The sequence below is a fragment of the Lagenorhynchus albirostris genome, chromosome 20, assembly GCF_949774975.1.
Source record: "Lagenorhynchus albirostris chromosome 20, mLagAlb1.1, whole genome shotgun sequence".
Taxonomy (NCBI): domain Eukaryota; kingdom Metazoa; phylum Chordata; class Mammalia; order Artiodactyla; family Delphinidae; genus Lagenorhynchus; species Lagenorhynchus albirostris.
The window spans coordinates 9,315,025-9,332,398 of NC_083114.1; the positions used below are offsets into that span (position 1 = coordinate 9,315,025).

Genomic DNA, 17,374 nt, shown 5'->3' on the forward strand with positions numbered 1-17,374 from the left:
TAGTCAGGCCAGGCTTCCCAGGAGAAGTAATATTTGAGCTGAGAGCTGAAGGATGAGTCGGTTAGCAAGGTAGAGGGAGGTTGGGTGGGGTAGATGGAGATGAGCACCCAGGCATAGAGAACAGAGTGCAAAGGCACTGTTGTGGGAAGGCACATAGCACAGTTCAGGAAGTGTGGCTGACGCACAGTCTGGTAAGCCACAGTGTGGCATTTATTAGCCAAATCCAGTGCAGCAATAGGAGCAAAAGTGTGCCATTGGAAGTTTTAAGGATTTTAAACAGGAAGTGACAAGATTTAAGTTTATTTGGGGGAAAAAAGTCACTTCCGGAGAACAGATTTTAGAAGGACCAGGAGGGAAGCAGGGAGATTGGTTTGGAGGCAGTTGCAGTGTCCAGGCAAGAGGTGATGGTGGCTTGGCCTGAGATGCTCTTAACTTGGAGGGGAGCTGGATATACTTACGTAATGAGAAACATGGAATTTCTGAGCTGGAAAGCACCTGAAAAAAAAAAAAAAAGAACCTCACCATTAATCAAAAGGTAGAAAAATTAAAATGAATAATAAAGAGTTCATTAGGGCTTCCCTGGTGGAGCAGTGGTTGAGAGTCCGCCTGCCGAGGCAGGGGACACGGGTTCGTGCCTCGGTCCGGGAAGATCCCACATGCCGTGGAGTGGCTGGGCCCGTGAGCCATGGCCGCTGAGCCTGCGTGTCCGGAGCCTGTGCTCCGCAACGGGAGAGGCCACGGCAGTGAGAGGCCCGTGTACCGCAAAAAAAAAAAAAAAAAAAAGAGTTCATTAAAGTCTGCATTTTATAGAAAAGCAGGTTAATTAGCTGAGCATGAAGGACGCTTTAATATTTTTATTGAATAAAAGAAGGAAAGACTTACAGAGAAATGTTTGAGAGGGAGGAGCAAAGACGGGAAATGTGAGAGAGTTGAGGTGAAAAAAGGAGAGAGAAAAATTAAATGAGAGAGACAGAGTAAGAAAGGTGTGTGAGCCTGAGCGGTGTCAGGAGGTTGGAGAGGAAGATTGGGAGGAAACTGGACAAGGCGGTGGCAGCGATGTGCACTCAGGAAGATGCAAAGAAAGGCTACTTGGTGATGCTGGGCTCCAAGGGGGCTGGAGATAGGGCACAAAGGTAGACCAAAAGAGTAGGAAGTAAAATAGGAAGCGGAAAAGACAGGAAGGGGAGATGATAACAGATGAGGGAGGAATGAATAAATGGGGGGTGCTTGGAGGAGATGTGTGGAGAAAGGATGGGGCCATACATAGCTCGGGGAGAGTGAGAGAAAAAACCTGAGGGCGAGGTGGCAATCTGAGGGCTGAATCAAAGGCTACATTAGAGCCAGGTGTTCTGGAGGACAGAATGGTGAGAGGGTGGGAGAGGGCACATAAAGGGTCAGGTCCAGGCTCAGAATGAGGGAGAGAAATGTGTGCAGGGCTGGGGGAGGAGGAAGAAGGAAAGGTGGAGGACAAGTTGGAAAGACTCCAAGGGAGGGGAATGATGGGTGTGGCCAAGACTCTGACCCTGGCTTTACCTTGCTCCCACCCTCTGCTGGCTTCTGGCCTCAGCGGTTTCTTCCTTCTGCTACAAGGACCCTTGAGGCGGGATGGGATAGTGAACGCTGGGAGGTGGGGTGCCAACGGCCCCGCCATTAAGTCATGTCAAGCAGGGATCGGAATAGGGGCCAAGGAGATGGGGGGTGTTGGGGCGCCATGCCTGGAAGCCGGGTGTCTGTTGGAGGGCGACAGCGGCGAGGGGTGGGTGGGTGCTAGGAGGTAGGTGGCTTTGGCGGTGGAGACTCCAATAAGGCTGCTGAAGTGGGGAGTTCTGCAGGATTGGAGCCAGAGCCCTTGAAGGTGGGATCGGCTAGGAAAAGAGAAAAAGAGCAGAGGGTTGGGGCGAAAGTAGGGCGGGACAAAGAGCGCCCAGAGTAGAACCCGAGAGTCCCTGTGTGGGGGAAAGGTGGAGCCAAGGCAGGTCTGGGGCATCCCCCCCCGCTCCGGCTCCGGCGCGCTCTTAGAGCACCTGTCGGGGAGAGGGGAAGGGACATCCTGGTGCCCGAGGGACCTCCGGTCCAGAGGGGCTTACTCGGAGCTTGGGACTCCCGAGAAGACTCCGCCTCCTCCCCTCCGGCGGTCCAAGCCCGGCAAGTGAAGGGGCGTGACCCTGGTGCTCAGGTTTCTTCCTCCTCACCTGGGCCAGGAGGGGTGGGGGCCAGAACTTCCGGCTCAGGTGAGTGTCCCTTCGGTGACGTCAGGTCATCCTCGGCCGCCCCTCCGGTCCCTCCCCGCCTCGCGCTCCCGGTGCCCGCGGGGGCGCGCCCCCGACGACCTACATATACTCAGGTGCGCCGCACCTGTCCGCCCGCACCTGCCCGCTCACCGCTGAGCGGCCTCACATCGCACAGCAGCCTTGGGCCGACAGCCCAGGATACTCTGGGGACTTCCAGCACCCGGGACCGCGCCCACACGGCCCCTCCACATTTTGTTTGGGAAGGGTCGCCGAGCGCCGAAGGGAACTGCCGGGTCTTAGCGGATTGCTTTTGTCGGCCACCAGTCCTGTTCCCTCTGCTGTGAGATCCTCGCCCCGCCGGAGGGGTAGATTTGTGTTTACTTCGGTGACAAGATTTGCAAGCACTCGGCCAAAAACTTTTTTGCCTCTTTGGGGGACAAAACTCGCCAGCCCGGCGCCTCCCGTCTTTTCTGAGGGAGGAAATGGCCAATTCGGGCCTGCAGCTGCTGGGCTTTTCCATGGCTCTACTGGGCTGGGTGGGCCTGGTGGCGTGCACCGCCATCCCGCAGTGGCAGGTGAGCTCGTACGCCGGCGACAACATCATCACCGCCCAGGCCATGTACAAGGGGCTGTGGATGGACTGCGTCACGCAGAGCACGGGCATGATGAGCTGCAAAATGTACGACTCGGTGCTCGCCCTGCCTGGTAAGGCCGCGGGACCGACGGGGCGGACGCGTCCAGGGCCGAGGTCGCGGGGTGGGCGCGGGCCCCCGCCCCAGGCCACACGGCCCGACGCCCTGGGTTGCCGGCGAGGGCGGGCGGAGAGGAGGAAGCGGAAGCGGTCGGGCTGGGGACGCCGCGGGCCGAGATTCTGGGGCTGCACGTGCGCGCCTCCGGGGCCGGCTGCGCCCCTCTTCGCCTGCGGACCGGCCTAGTCTTCGGGCTTGGCGGCCGGCGGCCCAAGCACCTCCCGGGAAGCCGAGTCCTGGGGCCGGGGCGGGGCCTTCCCCTCCCCCCACCCCGAGGAGGCCACGGCCTCCGCCGTCTCCCGCCCTTTTCTCTGACAAAAGGCGGCGCGGGCTGGAGGCCTCGGAGTTGGGTTGGGGCCCGCGGGGTCGGACCGAGGGCCGAGGAGTCGTGCACCCTGTCAGTCCTGGGGCGCCGCCTGCGGCTTCTAATCTTATCGGCAGATTAGCCGAAGCCACAAACCGTGGCCTCGATAGTGGGGTCAGAGCTGGGACGAGGGCCGGGATCTGAGGGCGGCGTCGGGGCTCCGACCACCGCTTCCGGGGCTCAGGCCACCACCTCGGTTCCTCTTCGATGTACCCTTTCACCCTTTCCCCTCCCCGGGGCAGTTTCGTCGAAACCCTGGCGCCCCGGGCGGATCCTAGAGCCGAGAGGGCGGGGCGGAGCGGGAAGGCCCGCGGAGTCGGGAGGGGGCGGGATCCACCCGCTCTGGCCCGGGACTTGGGCGTCGAGGGGGCCCCAGGCCCGCGGCGAGTGGGTGCAGCCGGCGACTCAGAGGCTGGAGCCATCCGAGGGCCGCTGGCATTTCCATCAAGGACAGCATCCTTCCCCCTTTCCTGCAGCGGCCTTGCAGGCCACCCGAGCCCTAATGGTGGTCTCCCTGGTGCTGGGCTTCCTGGCCACGTTTGTGGCCACGATGGGCATGAAGTGTACCAACTGTGGGGGGGACGACAAAGTGAAGAAGGCCCGTACAGCCATGGCCGGAGGCATCATTTTCATCTTGGCAGGTGAGCAACAAGTCCAAGGTGGGCCCAAGGACTCTCTTCTTGCCCATCCTGGAGGGGTAAGGGTGGGCACGGTGTTGGTTTGCAGGGAGCTCACAATATCTCAATCCTCATTCTTTCTCCAGGTCTTGCTGCCTTGATAGCTTGCTCCTGGTATGGCCACCAGATTGTCACAGACTTTTACAACCCGTTGGTCCCCATGAATGTTAAGTAAGTAAGGGAGCCCTGCCTCCTAAGGGGTCTGGGGTCGGAAGAGGCAGGCCAGGGTTTCTGACCCCAATTCTCTCTCCACAGGTATGAGTTTGGTCCTGCCATCTTCATTGGTTGGGCAGGGTCCGCTCTGGTCCTCCTGGGAGGTGCACTGCTCTCTTGCTCCTGTCCTGGGAGTGAGAGCAAAGTTGGGTACCGTGCACCCCGCTCCTACCCTAAGCCCAACTCTGCCAAGGAGTACGTGTAAGCTGGGAATGCCCTTACCCCAGCCTGGCAGCCTAGAGGTGCCCCCAGACATCTGAAAGGACCTGGGGCAGAGAGCTCAACCCGTGGGCAGGGTGCCGAGCAGAAGCTTGCGGTCACTCTAGCCCAGCACACCATGTACAGTTCCCTGGGGTGTTGGGTGGCAGGGAGACAAAAAGGGGGAGGGTGTGCTTTTTGTACAGTAATAAAAATGTTTTGGAAAGTAGACTTTTTTCCCTTGGGGCATCTGCTTTCTTCCAACCCAGATCCTTGCAGAACCTAAAGTGTACCTACTTCAGTTAAAAAAACATTTATTGACCACCAATGGTGTGCAAGGGTGTCCCAGTTCCACCATTTCAGTCATGCAGTCCCCGACATTTTTGACTATTGACTCTAAACAACTCATGTTCTTGCCTTCCCTCATCCCCGCCCAGCCTCCAATCCTATCCACTCGCAACTCTTGCTTAAATAGCAACCAAAGAGCTTTTGTTTTTAATTAAAAAATTAAGATTTTATTAGGCTTGGGGGGGGTGTCACCTTCCCTTATGCCCCCATTCCACTTTCTCTCCTCACTGGAAGCTGCTCCCTGGCTCATGGGTCACAGGGCACGGCCTCCACAGACACAGGGAACAAAGATGGGGCAGAGACAGGCTAAGGCCAATGCAAACAATGGAAGGATGGTTATGGGTCCAAGGTCTCCCTCTTCCTCCAGTTACAGTCTAGTCACATCTCCTGGCCAGTTAAACATCTAGGTCATCATCTGGGTCTTCTTGGTCCAGGTCATCGTAAGCATCTGGCTCACAGAAAATGTGGCTGGTAGCCTGGCCCAGCCCAGGGCACAGTAGCGCCTGCTGTCTGAGAAGACATAAAGGGAGATTGGTGCTGGTGAGGGTGGGTAATGGGTCATGTCTGGATACCCTCTTTCCTTGACAGTGACTCCCTCTTTGGCCTCCATGTTTTCTTGGTCTAAGTCCCTTTGTGTGACCTCGTTTAGTTAGCACGGAAGCACCACCTGGTACAGGGTAGATACTCCTATACCGCTCTCATAATAGCCTAAGTTCTTAGCAGCTTGAGGGCAAGGATCCTGCCGAAGTCTTGCTTCACCTGCCCACACACTGGGCACAGGACAACAGGCATCTACTAAGCCTTTATTAACCTGCCTCTACCATACCCATCTAGCTTCCTATCGTCTTAGCACCACTGCCTGGAGACAGGGCCGCTTCCCCAGGGTCTGGTCTGGCTCAACCCAGCCCAGATTACTCTAGGGATATCTGTGGAGCTGGGACCCAAGGCTCTAACGGAGAGAAAAAAGACATAAAGGACCTTTGCCATTGCTGGGGTTTGGGTGGGTAGAGAACTCCTCCCCAGACGTGCCTCCGGAAGTGGACTTCAGCCCCTATAAAGTCTAAGAGGTTAATCAACAACCTGCTGTTGCCCCACCTCTTAGGCCCAGATGCTGGGCTCAGCTCAGGGACCCGGGCACTGAGGCCCCAACCTTACTTTTCTGAGCTGAACTGGAAGGGCAGGGTCAGGCTATCTTTGGCTTCTCTCTCTTTCTTGGACAGGCGAAGGTTAAAAGTCAAATGAGTCGTGGGGTCCATCTGCAGAGACAAAGGATGCTGCCACTCTGCCCCATCACTGAAATCCCCGACCCCACCCCCAACCTCTGCAGTCTTTATCCCCCTCTCTCCTTTTTCCAGACTCCAAACTGCATCCCCTTGTTCCGGCCCTGGCTCTCTTAGATACCGAGGGAACACGAGGATCTGGGTAAGGCTGGGGCTCTAGGGGCGGCCCCCCTTGGAGCTCCAGGCTGAAGTCAGGAAGGATGGAGAACCACTGAGTCTGGGGAGAAGAAAGAAGAGTATTAAGAAGGTTTTTTTCGTCTTACTGAGCAAACCAGAGAACCAGGACCTGCCGCCCCAGCTCCCAGCCACTTATGTAACTGGCTACTTCCAGCTCTTGTTCTCGTTTTTCATCTCCTGGAAGGCAGTGTCTTTCATTGGTTAAGCTCACAGGATCCAAGCTTTCCAGGCTACAGAATGGGGATAATAAAACAATCTACCTCACAGGGCAGCTGTGGAGATACAACGAGGGCAATGCTCAAACCACGAGAGCCTAGGGAAGTGCTCCATCGCATCAGCCGTTTTATTGCTCTTCCTCTCTGACCCCAACCTCCAGTTCTCCTGTGCTTCTGACCTGGTGGGTCGGGCGCTGTTGGGGCCTCCGATAGAGGATGTGGGCTGAGGCCTGGCCCATCGCACCGCTCAGGGTCACCTCGGTCTGAGCAAGGCTGCTCAGCACTCCCAAGGGGCCTGGGCCGTGAAGCTCTTCATGCAGCAGGCCCAGCACATGCACCTGCTCTCCTGGGGAGCTGTCACCTGGAGAGGGACAAGAAAGGTGGTGCACGAAGGGCAGTAGGGAGCATTCAGGGGAGGCCTGGGATCAAATAGTGAAGAGGAAAAAAGGAAGGAGAGGGCCACGTTCCCTCAGAGCTCTGCCAGGATCCTGACTGACCTCGGCCAGTGTCACTGCCCTGCTCTGACCTCTTTCAGCCCTCACCTTTGAAACACTTTCTTATTCCAATGCACATCGAATCAAGGCACTGCTCTGACATCATTCCACAGGAGCGCCTCAAGGCTTTCAGGATGGAATCCACACTTTCAGCATCTGTTCTCCGCTTGTTTTCCAGCCTCATCTCTTACACACTGAACCATCTGCAGTGTCAGGAACTTGCCAAGATCCCAGTCAGTGCCTTAGATCCCCTCTTGCCTTCCCTCCCTTTTTAGCAGCATTTACAAAGCGTCACACCGCACTAAATACTTGCATTTTTAGGTTGGACTGTATGAAATTGCTGACATTTGATCACATCTGATCTACAAAAAAAGCAATTCCAAGTGGTTCATCTTCATACTATAAACTCCCTCCTTCCTTGGCTTTTACTGAGGAAACAGAAGCACTGTGAGACCAAGCACCTGCATACCGAGCTGGGTATCTGACTCTAAAGCCCATTCTAGTACCCACTGTACTTTAGGGCTAGTCCCAGTGCCCCCAGCTGGACAAAATGGCCCTTGCTCTTCAAGACATTCCTTCCTTAAGGTACTCTGTGCATGTTCCTTTATCATCATGGTCCTTATCAGACTGTCTAGTAATTGCTGGTTTACTTGTCTATACCTTTACGGAATTTTGAGCTCCTGGAAGGCAAGGACCTGACTACAGTTAGCCTTTATTTTTCCATTATCTAGAACTCTACCTGATACAGTGTATGTATGCGTATGTTTGTTGAATGAATGAATGAGGGAAAAAAAAACTTGGAAAAGAAAAAAAAGAGTAATTAGATAGCATTATGAAGAAACCAAGAACTAGAATAAAGGCTAAAGAGATGGAAGAAAGTCCAGTTGGAGATCCCTTATATGTTTCCTGTTAGGGTGGAAAGGGGCACATCCCTTGGCAGGGGGAATTTATGGTGGGAAGAAATGAAGGAAGAGTCTCACCATGGCAGGAGTCCTGATGGCTCAGAGTGTGCAGAGTCTGGCAGAGTGTGGTGCAGGGAAGGTGAAGCAGCAGCCAGCTGAGGGAATCGAGAGCAATAGTGACAGGGCCCGGATCTGTCCTCCTGCACAGGGCCCTCAAGGCTTCCAGGGGACCCCCAGGAAGGGTTTCCCCAGTCTCTGACCAGTTGAGAGGGTCTCTAAAGAGGTCATGGTAAACCAGCCTGCAAAGGGAAACGGAAAGGCATGATCCTACTGCCCGTCCCCCTAATCTCCAAATTCAGCTTCTGATCTTTGTGGCTTGTTTCTCAATTTTCACTAATATCCTAAACATTAGTGAAAAGTTTTTACTGAGAAGTAGAATACAGTAATTGAGAGCACAGACTTTGGCATCAGGCAGCCCCGAGCTGCAAGCTTGGTTCTACCTGTCCAAGGTCACCTAACTGATACGTTACTTCACCTCTGTAAGACTCGGTTTCTTCATTTATAAAATAGGAATACCAACCTCCTGACAGCACAGTACTAAATGATGCCTAAAGTGTATCATTCTCGAATGGATAAAGAGAAAAAAGAGGACCTGAGACATGGTTCCTGCCTGTAGGACAGCTTAGAGAAGGTCAAGAATCAAGTCCTGAGGTACTAACTACAGATTACATAGCGATTCAGGAAAAGAGACTGGCATGGACTAGAAATCCTGGGAAAGCTTCACAGTGGTAGAACTTGTTCCCAGACATCTCCTTTCTATCTTCTGCTTCTCTTGTGAATGCCATCTTTACAGCATCACCTCTACTATAACAGCTGATACAAAATTAGGGCTCAACAGACAGGTGTAAACTGTTATTATCCACTTAGCTAACCAGACCAGGAAGTAATCTTTCTTAACCACCCAACATAGGTGGATTCAGGTACCTCCTGATCTGGCTGCTTTCCTCTACCCCACATCAGTCTGTTAAGCCCTGGAAATTCTACCTGCTAAAGTCCTTTTACGTTTGTCCTAAACTCTCCATCCCTACTGCCACTGTCTTTAGCCAGGCCTCTGTCGCCTCCTACCGCTATTCTCTAAGATTCACTGGAACAGGAATCATGTCGGCTTCATTCACTGCTCTAGCCTAGCTCAGCTCCTGGTTCACAACTAGTTCTTAACCGGTACTTATACATCTGAGTGAACCTGCATTACTGCAACAGCCTTCCCACCTGGTATCCCTATCTCCTGGCTGCCCCCTCCTAACCCATTCTCCACACTGTGGTCACTGGACGAGTCTTTCTAACAAGTATGATGTTATCACTCTCCTCCCAAATTTTCCTTTTCGTGCTCTGTTAAGACCTTTTACTACCAGGTACCTCTCTCTGTCTGACCTCAGGAAGCTCTTCCATCTCCCATGAACAGGTATGCCTTCCATACCTCTCTAATTTTGCATAGACTGTTCCTTCTGCCTGTAGGACAAGTCCCTATGTACCCTGCAGTTAGTGCTGATGCATGTTGATCACCAGATTCTTAATAACTCAAAAGGCAGCACACGTTTATTCTTGTTCTCCAGTCCAGCCTCTAGTGCTAACCTGTACTGTCGGCCTTTTATTACTCTGTTCTTCTCATCTTTTATGGTCCCTGCTTTGGATTCTCCAGATACTACTCTTCATCATTCCTCTTACTAATTCCTACCTCTTGAAAAACGCATATCCATTCGATGAATAAGTAGCTGCTACTACGTATCAGGTTTGCCCCTGTTGCTGGAAGGGGAGTTCCTCAGCAACAGAGGTCCCAAATTCAATTAAATCTCTTCCAATTTGTACTTACCGGCTGTTGATATTGGAGTCAAAACCTTCACGAAACTCTTCTTCGCTCACTTCACAGCCCAGGATGTGGACTTGCTCCCCACTGAGGCAGAGATGAGGGAGAGTGTCAAAGAGTGGGGCCCAGGCTCCCTTCTCGGGTAGGACAGCGAGACACTGCGGGATACTCACCACAGTGCAGATTTCTTGATAAGCGCCTTCAAGAGGCTGCGCCCCTCCCACTCCACGGAGTCTGGGGAGAGCGAGGGACGGAAAAACAGCCTGAGAACACTGAGGTTTTCGCATTCGCGAACCGCTAACGGTCTCCACCCCTGGCCTCTTACCCACGGCCCTTCCTCTCCACTTCCGCCCCTTGGCCCTGCTCCTGTGTCTGTGACCCTCACCCCGCAGCAGCACCAGGCCACCAAGAGCCAAGAGCGACTCCAGCATCTCCAAAATGCGTCGCGTCCCTCTTCGGACGCCCTCTGATGGCGTCACTACCCATTGCCCCGCCCCTCCACATGGAAGGGGCGGGGCATCCACGATCTCTCCCACCACTAAGACCTGGCGTAACCTGGCGTGAGTGGTGCTTAGGTTCACTACCCCAGGAAGGCTCACGCGGATCGACCACTCCTGAGCCCTGGGGCACAGACGCAGGGACGACGCCCCTCTCTACATTTTTACCGTGACTAGAGCGGGAAGAGCCGTTGGGGCAGTTGTCTGTGGGAGGGGCAAGTGGCCGCGCAAGCCCGCGCGACTGTCGGAGCCTTTGGCGCAAGTGACATCACTCCGCCCCACCCATGCAATTCGAGGCGGGCCTGCTTTGCTCTAGGCCCCGCCCCAGCACCACCCTCCGCGCATGCGCGATACTGGGGCCTTGTTCGGAGCACGCTCCACTTTCCTTATCCCCACCCCCGAAGACAGAGTAGGGGGAACTTCAGCCCCGGTGAAGCGAATACACGTCACCACCGGAAGTAGTGTCAGAGAGGAAGAGGAGGGGGGAAGAAAGAAGGAGGGAGGCCTTTGGGCGGTAAAATGGCGCCTGTCAGAGTGGGAAATCCAGCTGCAGAGGCTGCAACCCCGCTTCCTAGCGGCTGAGGCACCCCCGACCTCGGGGAGGGGGAGGCCGCTCCAGTCCAGCCATCCGCACCCTTCGGCTCCCCCTCCCCTCCTTCCCGACTCCTTGGCTCAGCCGGTCCGTTCGCCGCCACCGCGGCCCTGCGCCCGCCGCTGCCCCCGCCCGCCCCTTTCCCGCGGGCAGCCCCCTAGCGCGCCTGCGCAGCGGGCCACCCTCCGCTTCCCCCTTCCCCTCCCCCTTCCTTCTCCCTCCCTCCCTTCTCCCTAGCCCCCTCCCCCACAGCCCCCTCCCCCAATTCTCCATCCCCTTCCCTCCTGGTCTCGGAGGACCCCATCGTAGCCCGACCTGTCTCGGCCCGCAACCTCCGCGAATTCGTCGGTGCCACTCCCCGCCCATGTGGGCCCCCGCGGGCTGCCCACGCCTGTCCCCCAGCTCCCCGTTCCGCTGGGCTTTCCCCTCGTCGTGGGTGGCTTTCTGAGCCGCCCGCTCCGTGCCCCTCTCTGCAGCCTCTCCTGCCACTCGGGGCCCCCGTTCCCCCTCCCGGTGGCGGGGGGCTGCCCCCGGGGGGCTGGCGGAGCTGGGCCGCGGGGGCCCCGGGGCCGGCGGTGCCGGGGTCATCGGGATGATGCGGACGCAGTGTCTGCTGGGGCTGCGCACGTTCGTGGCCTTCGCCGCCAAGCTCTGGAGCTTCTTCATTTACCTTTTGCGGAGGCAGATCCGCACGGTGAGCCTGGGTGGGCGCTGGTGGTGGTGGGGACCTCTGTCAGCGGTGCTCGAGGGTTTTTGGAAAGTCTCGGGCCTCTGTTTGGGCCTAGAGACTGAGCCCCGGCGGCAGCTTTTATCGCTAGAGAATTAGAGCACCCGTCGCTGGGCATGGGGTGGGACGGGGAAGAGGAAGACCCTTGTAGTAGAACCGAGATGGTGGAGGGGGGCTAGATGGGAAAAGGATTTGGCAACTCTTGGGGGCTAGGGTGATGGGTGGGGTGCTCTTTAAGAAAGCTAGAGTTGTTGCTAAAGAAGCCGAGGGGCGGGGAACACCTGTTTGATGGCAGCAGGTCTGTTGATGTGGGCTTGTGAAAGACCCTCCTATTATTTGGAACCTCCGTGTGTGTTTGGTCTCATAACAAGGGAGAGACAGGCTCATGTGCCAGGGGTGGGGGTGGGTGGGGGGCGTATGTCACCAACAAGGATGGGAACGTGGGAAAAGCCCTGGGTGTGAAGGAGAAACCCCTGCAGTTCAAATTAAGGGAACTCTTCCAAAAAGGTCCTGAAAACTCATTTCATAGTGTGAGTGTGAATATTTGGGTTTATTAAGACTTTGAGATTAAAAAAGATGCATTTATCATTGGCATCTTTAGTTGTGGAAGGGAGCACATTAAAGTTTGGGTGTCCCTATCAGAAGACGGTGCTTGTCAGTTTAAGGTTTGAATCTGAGGGCACGCTTCTCAGATTGTTTCTCCAGGAGACCCCAGCATTGTGAGGGATACTGTGGGGAGTGTATCTCTGGGTTTCCTCCCCCATAGCTTTTCTCCAAGGTCAAACCTCCTTAGGCTAACATCATTTAATGTGCTCTGTGTTCTCACCATCACGGGGGAGAATCCTCTGAAGGAGTCTGGGGAGGATTCAGTGAGCTGGGGTGCAGAGGGTCTCCAGTCTGTACTCTGGCATACCTCAATAAAACATGAAGGAATAAAACCAGGTAGGGGCTGCCTAGGTCAAGGAACTTCCAGAAAGCCCTGAGTGGTAGTGGTGGTTGACTTACTGATTTGGGGAATGGCCTTGGATTCAGTGTCTCCTTTACTACTCCACTCCTTCCACTTCCTGATTTAGGGTTTAGGGTGAGGATTGTTTCAGGGTGGTCATGGTTGTAGGCAGGGCTGTTTCCCTGAGATAAGGGTTAGGAGCCAAGAAGAATCGGGTCAGAGATACGGAGATGTGTGGGGGACTAGCTCCTGGGATTTTCCTTACGTGTTAGCTGCTGTCCTCTCTTCCTGGCCTTGCTCCGAGCATCTCCCCTTCTTCCCCTAACATAGCAGTTTTCTGTTCTGGGTGCAGGGATGGGCTCCAGCCCATGCAGAGACTGGTTCCTTGCAAAATTGTTCTTCTCTGGGCAGCACTGACCCCACAGCCTTTTGTCTTCCCTTCCTTCCTTTCCAATCTGGTTTCTCCCCCCACCCCCTTTCTGGCAGATGCTTAGAGCATTCCCTACATGCCCCGCATGTGCAACCCGAGATAGCAGGGCAGGACACCCGAGCTGTTGCAGCCCTCATCGCAGCCCCGAGAGAAAAGAAGGGCACATGCCTTGGGATTAGGGGGAGAGAGCCCTTTGGTTTGCACGTGGAGAGCCTGGTTCGTGAGGCTTGGGGCCTAGGGACGGACTGTGCTTAGAAGAAAAGAGCAGAGGAGGGAATTGCCAAGCTTTGCATGGGAGAGATTTGAGTGCTGGAAACAGGAGCCTCTAGAGAAGGCTTGGAGAAGCTGGAAGGCCGAGATGGTGATGTCCTTGTCCCTTCCTCACCTCCCACTCACAGCCCTTACTTCACTCTGGCCTTCTTGATACTCTATCGGTCTGCCTGGTGAGTGGGGCTTTCCAGTGTTCTCTGCCTTGCCCTGGGTACCAGGATAAGGAGGCTGTTCAGAGGGCTGAGGTTCTCTACAACTTGTGACTTGGCTAGTAGAGACAGAAATGGACAGGTGGCTGGTTAAAATAGGCCTGGTGGCCCCCAGCCAGAGGAACTTAGCTGACCTGACAACCCCTGGATTCCCTCATTCTCTGTTCCCCTTAGTGACCCAAGGACCTCCCCTCCTGACTCCTACGCCCTGTCCACTAAGGAATCTGAGGCCCTCAGCTCCCAACAGGAGGTGATGAGAGGTGTCACAGAGAATTCTTGAGGTGGAGGTGGGGAGGGCCACGCATTTCTTTGTTCCATGTAGCAGGATAACATCATGGTTAAGAGGGCACGTTCTTGGATCAGACTGCACAGGTACAATCCTGCCTCCACCATTTCATTGATTCTAATGTAAGTGACCACCCCTGCTATAGTGTTCTAGGAATACAGCCACGATTGAGACAAAATCCTTGCTTTCATTCTAACTGGAGGGGCAAACTGCTACATAAGACAATTCCTAGCTGTGGGGTGTTAGGCAAAGTATTTAACTTCTCCAAGCCTTGGTTTCTTTGTCCTTAAGATGTAGATGATATTGTTATTATTAGGGTTGTTCTGAGGATTAAAGAAACAACCCTAAATTACACTATGCCCAGTGTATGGTAAATGTTCAACACGTGCTTCCTAGTACTAGTGGGGAAGATTTCCTTGTCAAGGGTTCTAAACCTCTCTCTTGCTATTCCTAGGTAATTCAGTACCAAACTGTTCGATATGACATCCTTCCCTTATCTCCTGTGTCCCGGAATCGGCTAAGTGAGTATGCTGACTGGGAGGAACCCTAGCTGAGGTAGGGTTCAAGGTCTTGGCTGGAGATTGGTTGGTGTTACCCCTTCCCGTTGTGGTTCAGGCCAGGTGAAGAGGAAGATCCTGGTGCTGGATCTGGATGAGACACTTATTCACTCCCATCACGATGGGGTCCTGAGGCCTACAGTCCGGCCTGGAACGCCTCCTGACTTCATTCTCAAGGTGTGTGGGGCTGGGAAGTGATGGAATGGTTACGTCTGTTATTCTGCTCAATTCTTTGCCAGTCCCAGAGCATCTCATCCCTGGCTGTGTCCTCTGGCAGCCTGAAGGAGGGAAGCAGGCAGTGGGAGGGTGGGGGGTATCCTTTAGGCCTGTGTTGTGGTGCTCAGGACTTCTCCCAGCCCTGCTGTGTTCCTCTACAGGTGGTAATAGACAAACATCCCGTCCGGTTTTTTGTACATAAGAGGCCCCATGTGGATTTCTTCTTGGAAGTGGTGAGTTTGCAGAAGCTGAAGGCAGCTCTGTGATGAAGCAATGGTTTTAGGGCTCAGGGAATTTAGAGGATTTGGAGGAAGTAAGGGATCAGGAGAAATGGGTAAGGGCAGTTTTGGAGAGGGGAGGTTGTAGGATGCTCAGAGAATGGCTTTCGATAGTTTGGGTTCATTTGTTTTGCTGATGCAATTCTATTCTTCCACAGCCTTCCCGCTCTTTTTTTTTTTTTTTGCGGTACGCGGGCCTCTCACTGCTGCGGCCTCTCTTGTTGCGGAGCACAGTCTCCGGACGCGCAGGCCCAGCGGCCATGGCCCACAGGCCTAGCCGCTCCGCGGCATGTGGGATCCTCCCGGACCGGGGCACGAACCCGCGTCCCCTGCATCAGCAGGCGGACTCTCAACCACTGCGCCACCAGGGAAGCCCCTTCCCACTCTTTTGTTCTTGCATCTGTGAATCTTAAGGGTGTATGGTGCCTAAGACTCTTGAGTTTGAGGACAGTTTCGGAATTTTGTGTCCTCAGAGACATTCAGTGTTGTTGGAAGTCCTGAAGGACTCTGCTAGAGTCTTAGTAAAAGGGATCTATATGTCTGAATGATCATCTCTTCTGACACCTTCCTCTCCTCCAATCTCTTTCAGGTGAGCCAGTGGTACGAGCTGGTGGTGTTCACAGCAAGCATGGAAATTTACGGCTCTGCTGTGGCAGATAAACTGGATAATAGCAGAAGCATTCTCAAGAGGAGATACTACAGACAGGTAAGGGACTAGCGTCCAGGTCTAAGAGTGAGGCTTGGGAGGCAGGCCATCAGGGAGGGACCTGAGTTTAAGGCAACTGCCCTGGAATGGAACCTTCTGAGGGTGTGGGGGAGGCATACTGTATAATCCCTTTTGTGAGAACTGGCTGCCTGTGGGCATTGTTGGGATTGGGGGAGCAATCACAGAGGGCGAGTCTCCTTTTGATGACCAGCTCACCCTGCCTTCCAGCACTGCACTTTGGAATTGGGCAGCTACATCAAGGACCTCTCTGTGGTCCACAGTGACCTCTCCAGCATTGTGATCCTGGATAACTCCCCAGGGGCTTACAGGAGCCATCCAGGTACAGGGGACGGTGGTGAGTCTGGCAGGACTAGGAAGTGGTTCTGAGTAGGTATTTTGAATGCATGGAGCTGGGATTCCCTGGTTTACAGTAGGTCAGGATGCAAGTTGTTTCTCTTTTAAATGAGATGTTCCCCGCCCCGCCATATCCATTTCATAAATCAGATTTCTCATATCAAATTGCTTCAGGTACACACAAGGCAGTAAGTTTGACTAGAAGCCTTGCCCTAGTATGAAATACGGTGATTAAAATTTTATTTTATTTTGAAGAATAAAGCAAGGAGGTTTTACTTAGGTCATTCAGTTTGCGGGGGGGATATATATTTTAAAGTAATGAAACCCACCCCCAAATAAAAGGAAAAACACCCTGTCTCTCTTGAATCCTTTGTTTCTTCTCATGTGCCTTTTCACCCACTCTAGACAATGCCATCCCCATCAAATCCTGGTTCAGTGACCCCAGCGATACCGCCCTTCTCAACCTGCTTCCGATGCTGGATGCCCTCAGGTAAGGGAAGCTAGACACTTAGATTTCTGAGGAGAGAAGCGGGTGGGGGATCCCAAGAAGGAATAAAAGTTTGTCCTGTTTTACTTTACTTATCTCTTTTCCCTTAAGAATATTACTTTTGAACAAGGTCTTTTTAAAACTCATCACTTTTAGCCTTTGGGTTTTGGGCAAACTGAACCTGTCTCATGTGAAAACGGTGATCCTTTCCACCCCACGTCTTCCGTGAGGCTGCCTTACACTAGTGTGAGGATATCAACATAAGGACTCTACCAATGCAAGTTATTGTTGTCCCAGGTTCACCGCTGATGTTCGTTCTGTGCTGAGCCGAAACCTTCACCAACATAGGCTCTGGTGACAGCTGCTCCCCCTCCACCTGAGTTGGGGTGGGGGGGAAAGGGAGGGTGAGCCCTCGGGATGCCGTCTGGTGCCCTGTCCACTGGTGAGGACTGCCTGGGCAGGGTCTGCCCCTCCCACCCCTCTCTGCCCTGGGAGCCCTGCACTCCATATGGAGTCTGGATGGACACAAGGGCCAGATTCTCAAGCAGCCTCACTCTTAACTTCGTGTTCGCACTCCCTGGAAACCCCAGACTGGGACATAAGCGGAGGCCTAGGAGAGCCGCAACAGTGTCTGGTGGAGAGACAGGACTGGCCAGAGTGGGAGACAGACATTCGGTAATCCGGGAGGCTCAAAGAGAAGCCAAGCCAGCTTTGTTGTGATTTGTTTTTTTAAAAACTCTTGTACAAAACTGATCTAATTCTTCACTCCAAGGGCTGGGTTGTGGGTGGGAAACTGGGATTTTGGGCCACTGGATTTTCCCCAAACTTGTCCCCTCCCTTACTTTCTATTTTCCCTTCTTCCTAGATTCCCTCAGACCTGTAACCAGCTTTCTCTCTTTTTTTTTCTTTTCTCTCTTTTAAACCATGCATTATAACTTTAAAACCAAGGCTGCCCTAGGTCCTTCTCTGGGGTTTTGGGAAATGAAGGGAGGGGTCTGTGTTCACACCCACCCTGTCCCCTAGGCAGAAGGAAAAGAGGCTGCTGTAGACCCGAGGGGTAGGGGGAATGGTGGTGTTAGCTTTCCCTGGTGGGAAGGGACTTAGTGA

General features: G+C 54.1%; 3 protein-coding genes across 8 annotated transcripts; 2 read left to right on the top strand and 1 right to left on the bottom strand.

Annotated features, from left to right (window-relative positions):
* The first annotated feature begins 1,779 nt into the window (after nucleotides 1-1,779).
* CLDN7 (claudin 7) lies at nucleotides 1,780-4,632 on the top strand. Its single transcript, XM_060133372.1, has 4 exons — nucleotides 1,780-2,936; nucleotides 3,821-3,985; nucleotides 4,108-4,192; nucleotides 4,277-4,632. The coding sequence occupies exons 1-4, from the start codon at nucleotides 2,714-2,716 to the stop codon at nucleotides 4,437-4,439; spliced, it is 636 nt and encodes a 211-aa protein (XP_059989355.1). The 5' UTR covers nucleotides 1,780-2,713; the 3' UTR covers nucleotides 4,440-4,632.
* Nucleotides 4,633-4,905: 273 nt separating this feature from the next.
* ELP5 (elongator acetyltransferase complex subunit 5) lies at nucleotides 4,906-10,221 on the bottom strand. Of its 5 annotated transcripts, XR_009537659.1 has the most exons (9): nucleotides 10,038-10,181; nucleotides 9,886-9,946; nucleotides 9,719-9,799; nucleotides 7,927-8,147; nucleotides 6,632-6,813; nucleotides 6,182-6,277; nucleotides 5,936-6,036; nucleotides 5,759-5,831; nucleotides 4,906-5,290 (listed from the first exon to the last, which is right to left on the bottom strand). XR_009537659.1 is itself a non-coding variant. In XM_060134877.1 (8 exons), the coding sequence occupies exons 1-8, from the start codon at nucleotides 10,141-10,143 to the stop codon at nucleotides 5,176-5,178; spliced, it is 963 nt and encodes a 320-aa protein (XP_059990860.1). In that variant the 5' UTR covers nucleotides 10,144-10,173; the 3' UTR covers nucleotides 4,911-5,175. The 5 variants fall into 5 exon arrangements, 4 of the variants coding, with proteins under 4 accessions (XP_059990860.1, XP_059990863.1, XP_059990862.1 ...); XM_060134877.1 differs by lacking the exon at nucleotides 5,759-5,831 and having other exon boundaries at nucleotides 4,911-5,290; nucleotides 10,038-10,173; XM_060134879.1 differs by lacking the exon at nucleotides 5,759-5,831 and having other exon boundaries at nucleotides 4,912-5,290; nucleotides 10,098-10,221.
* Nucleotides 10,222-11,046: 825 nt separating this feature from the next.
* CTDNEP1 (CTD nuclear envelope phosphatase 1) lies at nucleotides 11,047-17,214 on the top strand. Of its 2 annotated transcripts, XM_060134883.1 has the most exons (9): nucleotides 11,047-11,495; nucleotides 14,124-14,190; nucleotides 14,285-14,403; nucleotides 14,604-14,675; nucleotides 15,310-15,426; nucleotides 15,655-15,766; nucleotides 16,186-16,270; nucleotides 16,565-16,621; nucleotides 17,133-17,214. In XM_060134883.1, coding segments are annotated over exons 1-9 (732 nt in total). In that variant the 5' UTR covers nucleotides 11,047-11,393; the 3' UTR covers nucleotides 17,134-17,214. The 2 variants fall into 2 exon arrangements, with proteins under 2 accessions (XP_059990866.1, XP_059990865.1); XM_060134882.1 differs by having other exon boundaries at nucleotides 16,565-17,214.
* The last annotated feature ends 160 nt before the right edge of the window (nucleotides 17,215-17,374 follow it).

Coding starts and splice junctions, on each gene's coding strand:
- CLDN7 (XM_060133372.1), top strand. CDS start 2,714: ATGGCCAATTCGGGCCTGCAGCTGCTGGGCTTTTCCATGGCTCTACTG. Junction 3,986..4,107: donor CATCATTTTCATCTTGGCAG/GTGAGCAACAAG, acceptor TTCTTTCTCCAG/GTCTTGCTGCCTTGATAGCT. Junction 4,193..4,276: donor TTGGTCCCCATGAATGTTAA/GTAAGTAAGGGA, acceptor CTCTCTCCACAG/GTATGAGTTTGGTCCTGCCA.
- ELP5 (XM_060134877.1), bottom strand. CDS start 10,143: ATGCTGGAGTCGCTCTTGGCTCTTGGTGGCCTGGTGCTGCTGCGGGGT. Junction 9,947..10,037: donor GTGGAGAGGAAGGGCCGTGG/GTAAGAGGCCAG, acceptor CGCTCTCCCCAG/ACTCCGTGGAGTGGGAGGGG. Junction 8,148..9,718: donor GACTCCAATATCAACAGCCG/GTAAGTACAAAT, acceptor TTCCCTTTGCAG/GCTGGTTTACCATGACCTCT.
- CTDNEP1 (XM_060134882.1), top strand. CDS start 11,394: ATGATGCGGACGCAGTGTCTGCTGGGGCTGCGCACGTTCGTGGCCTTC. Junction 14,191..14,284: donor TGTGTCCCGGAATCGGCTAA/GTGAGTATGCTG, acceptor GTTGTGGTTCAG/GCCAGGTGAAGAGGAAGATC. Junction 14,404..14,603: donor CTCCTGACTTCATTCTCAAG/GTGTGTGGGGCT, acceptor GTTCCTCTACAG/GTGGTAATAGACAAACATCC.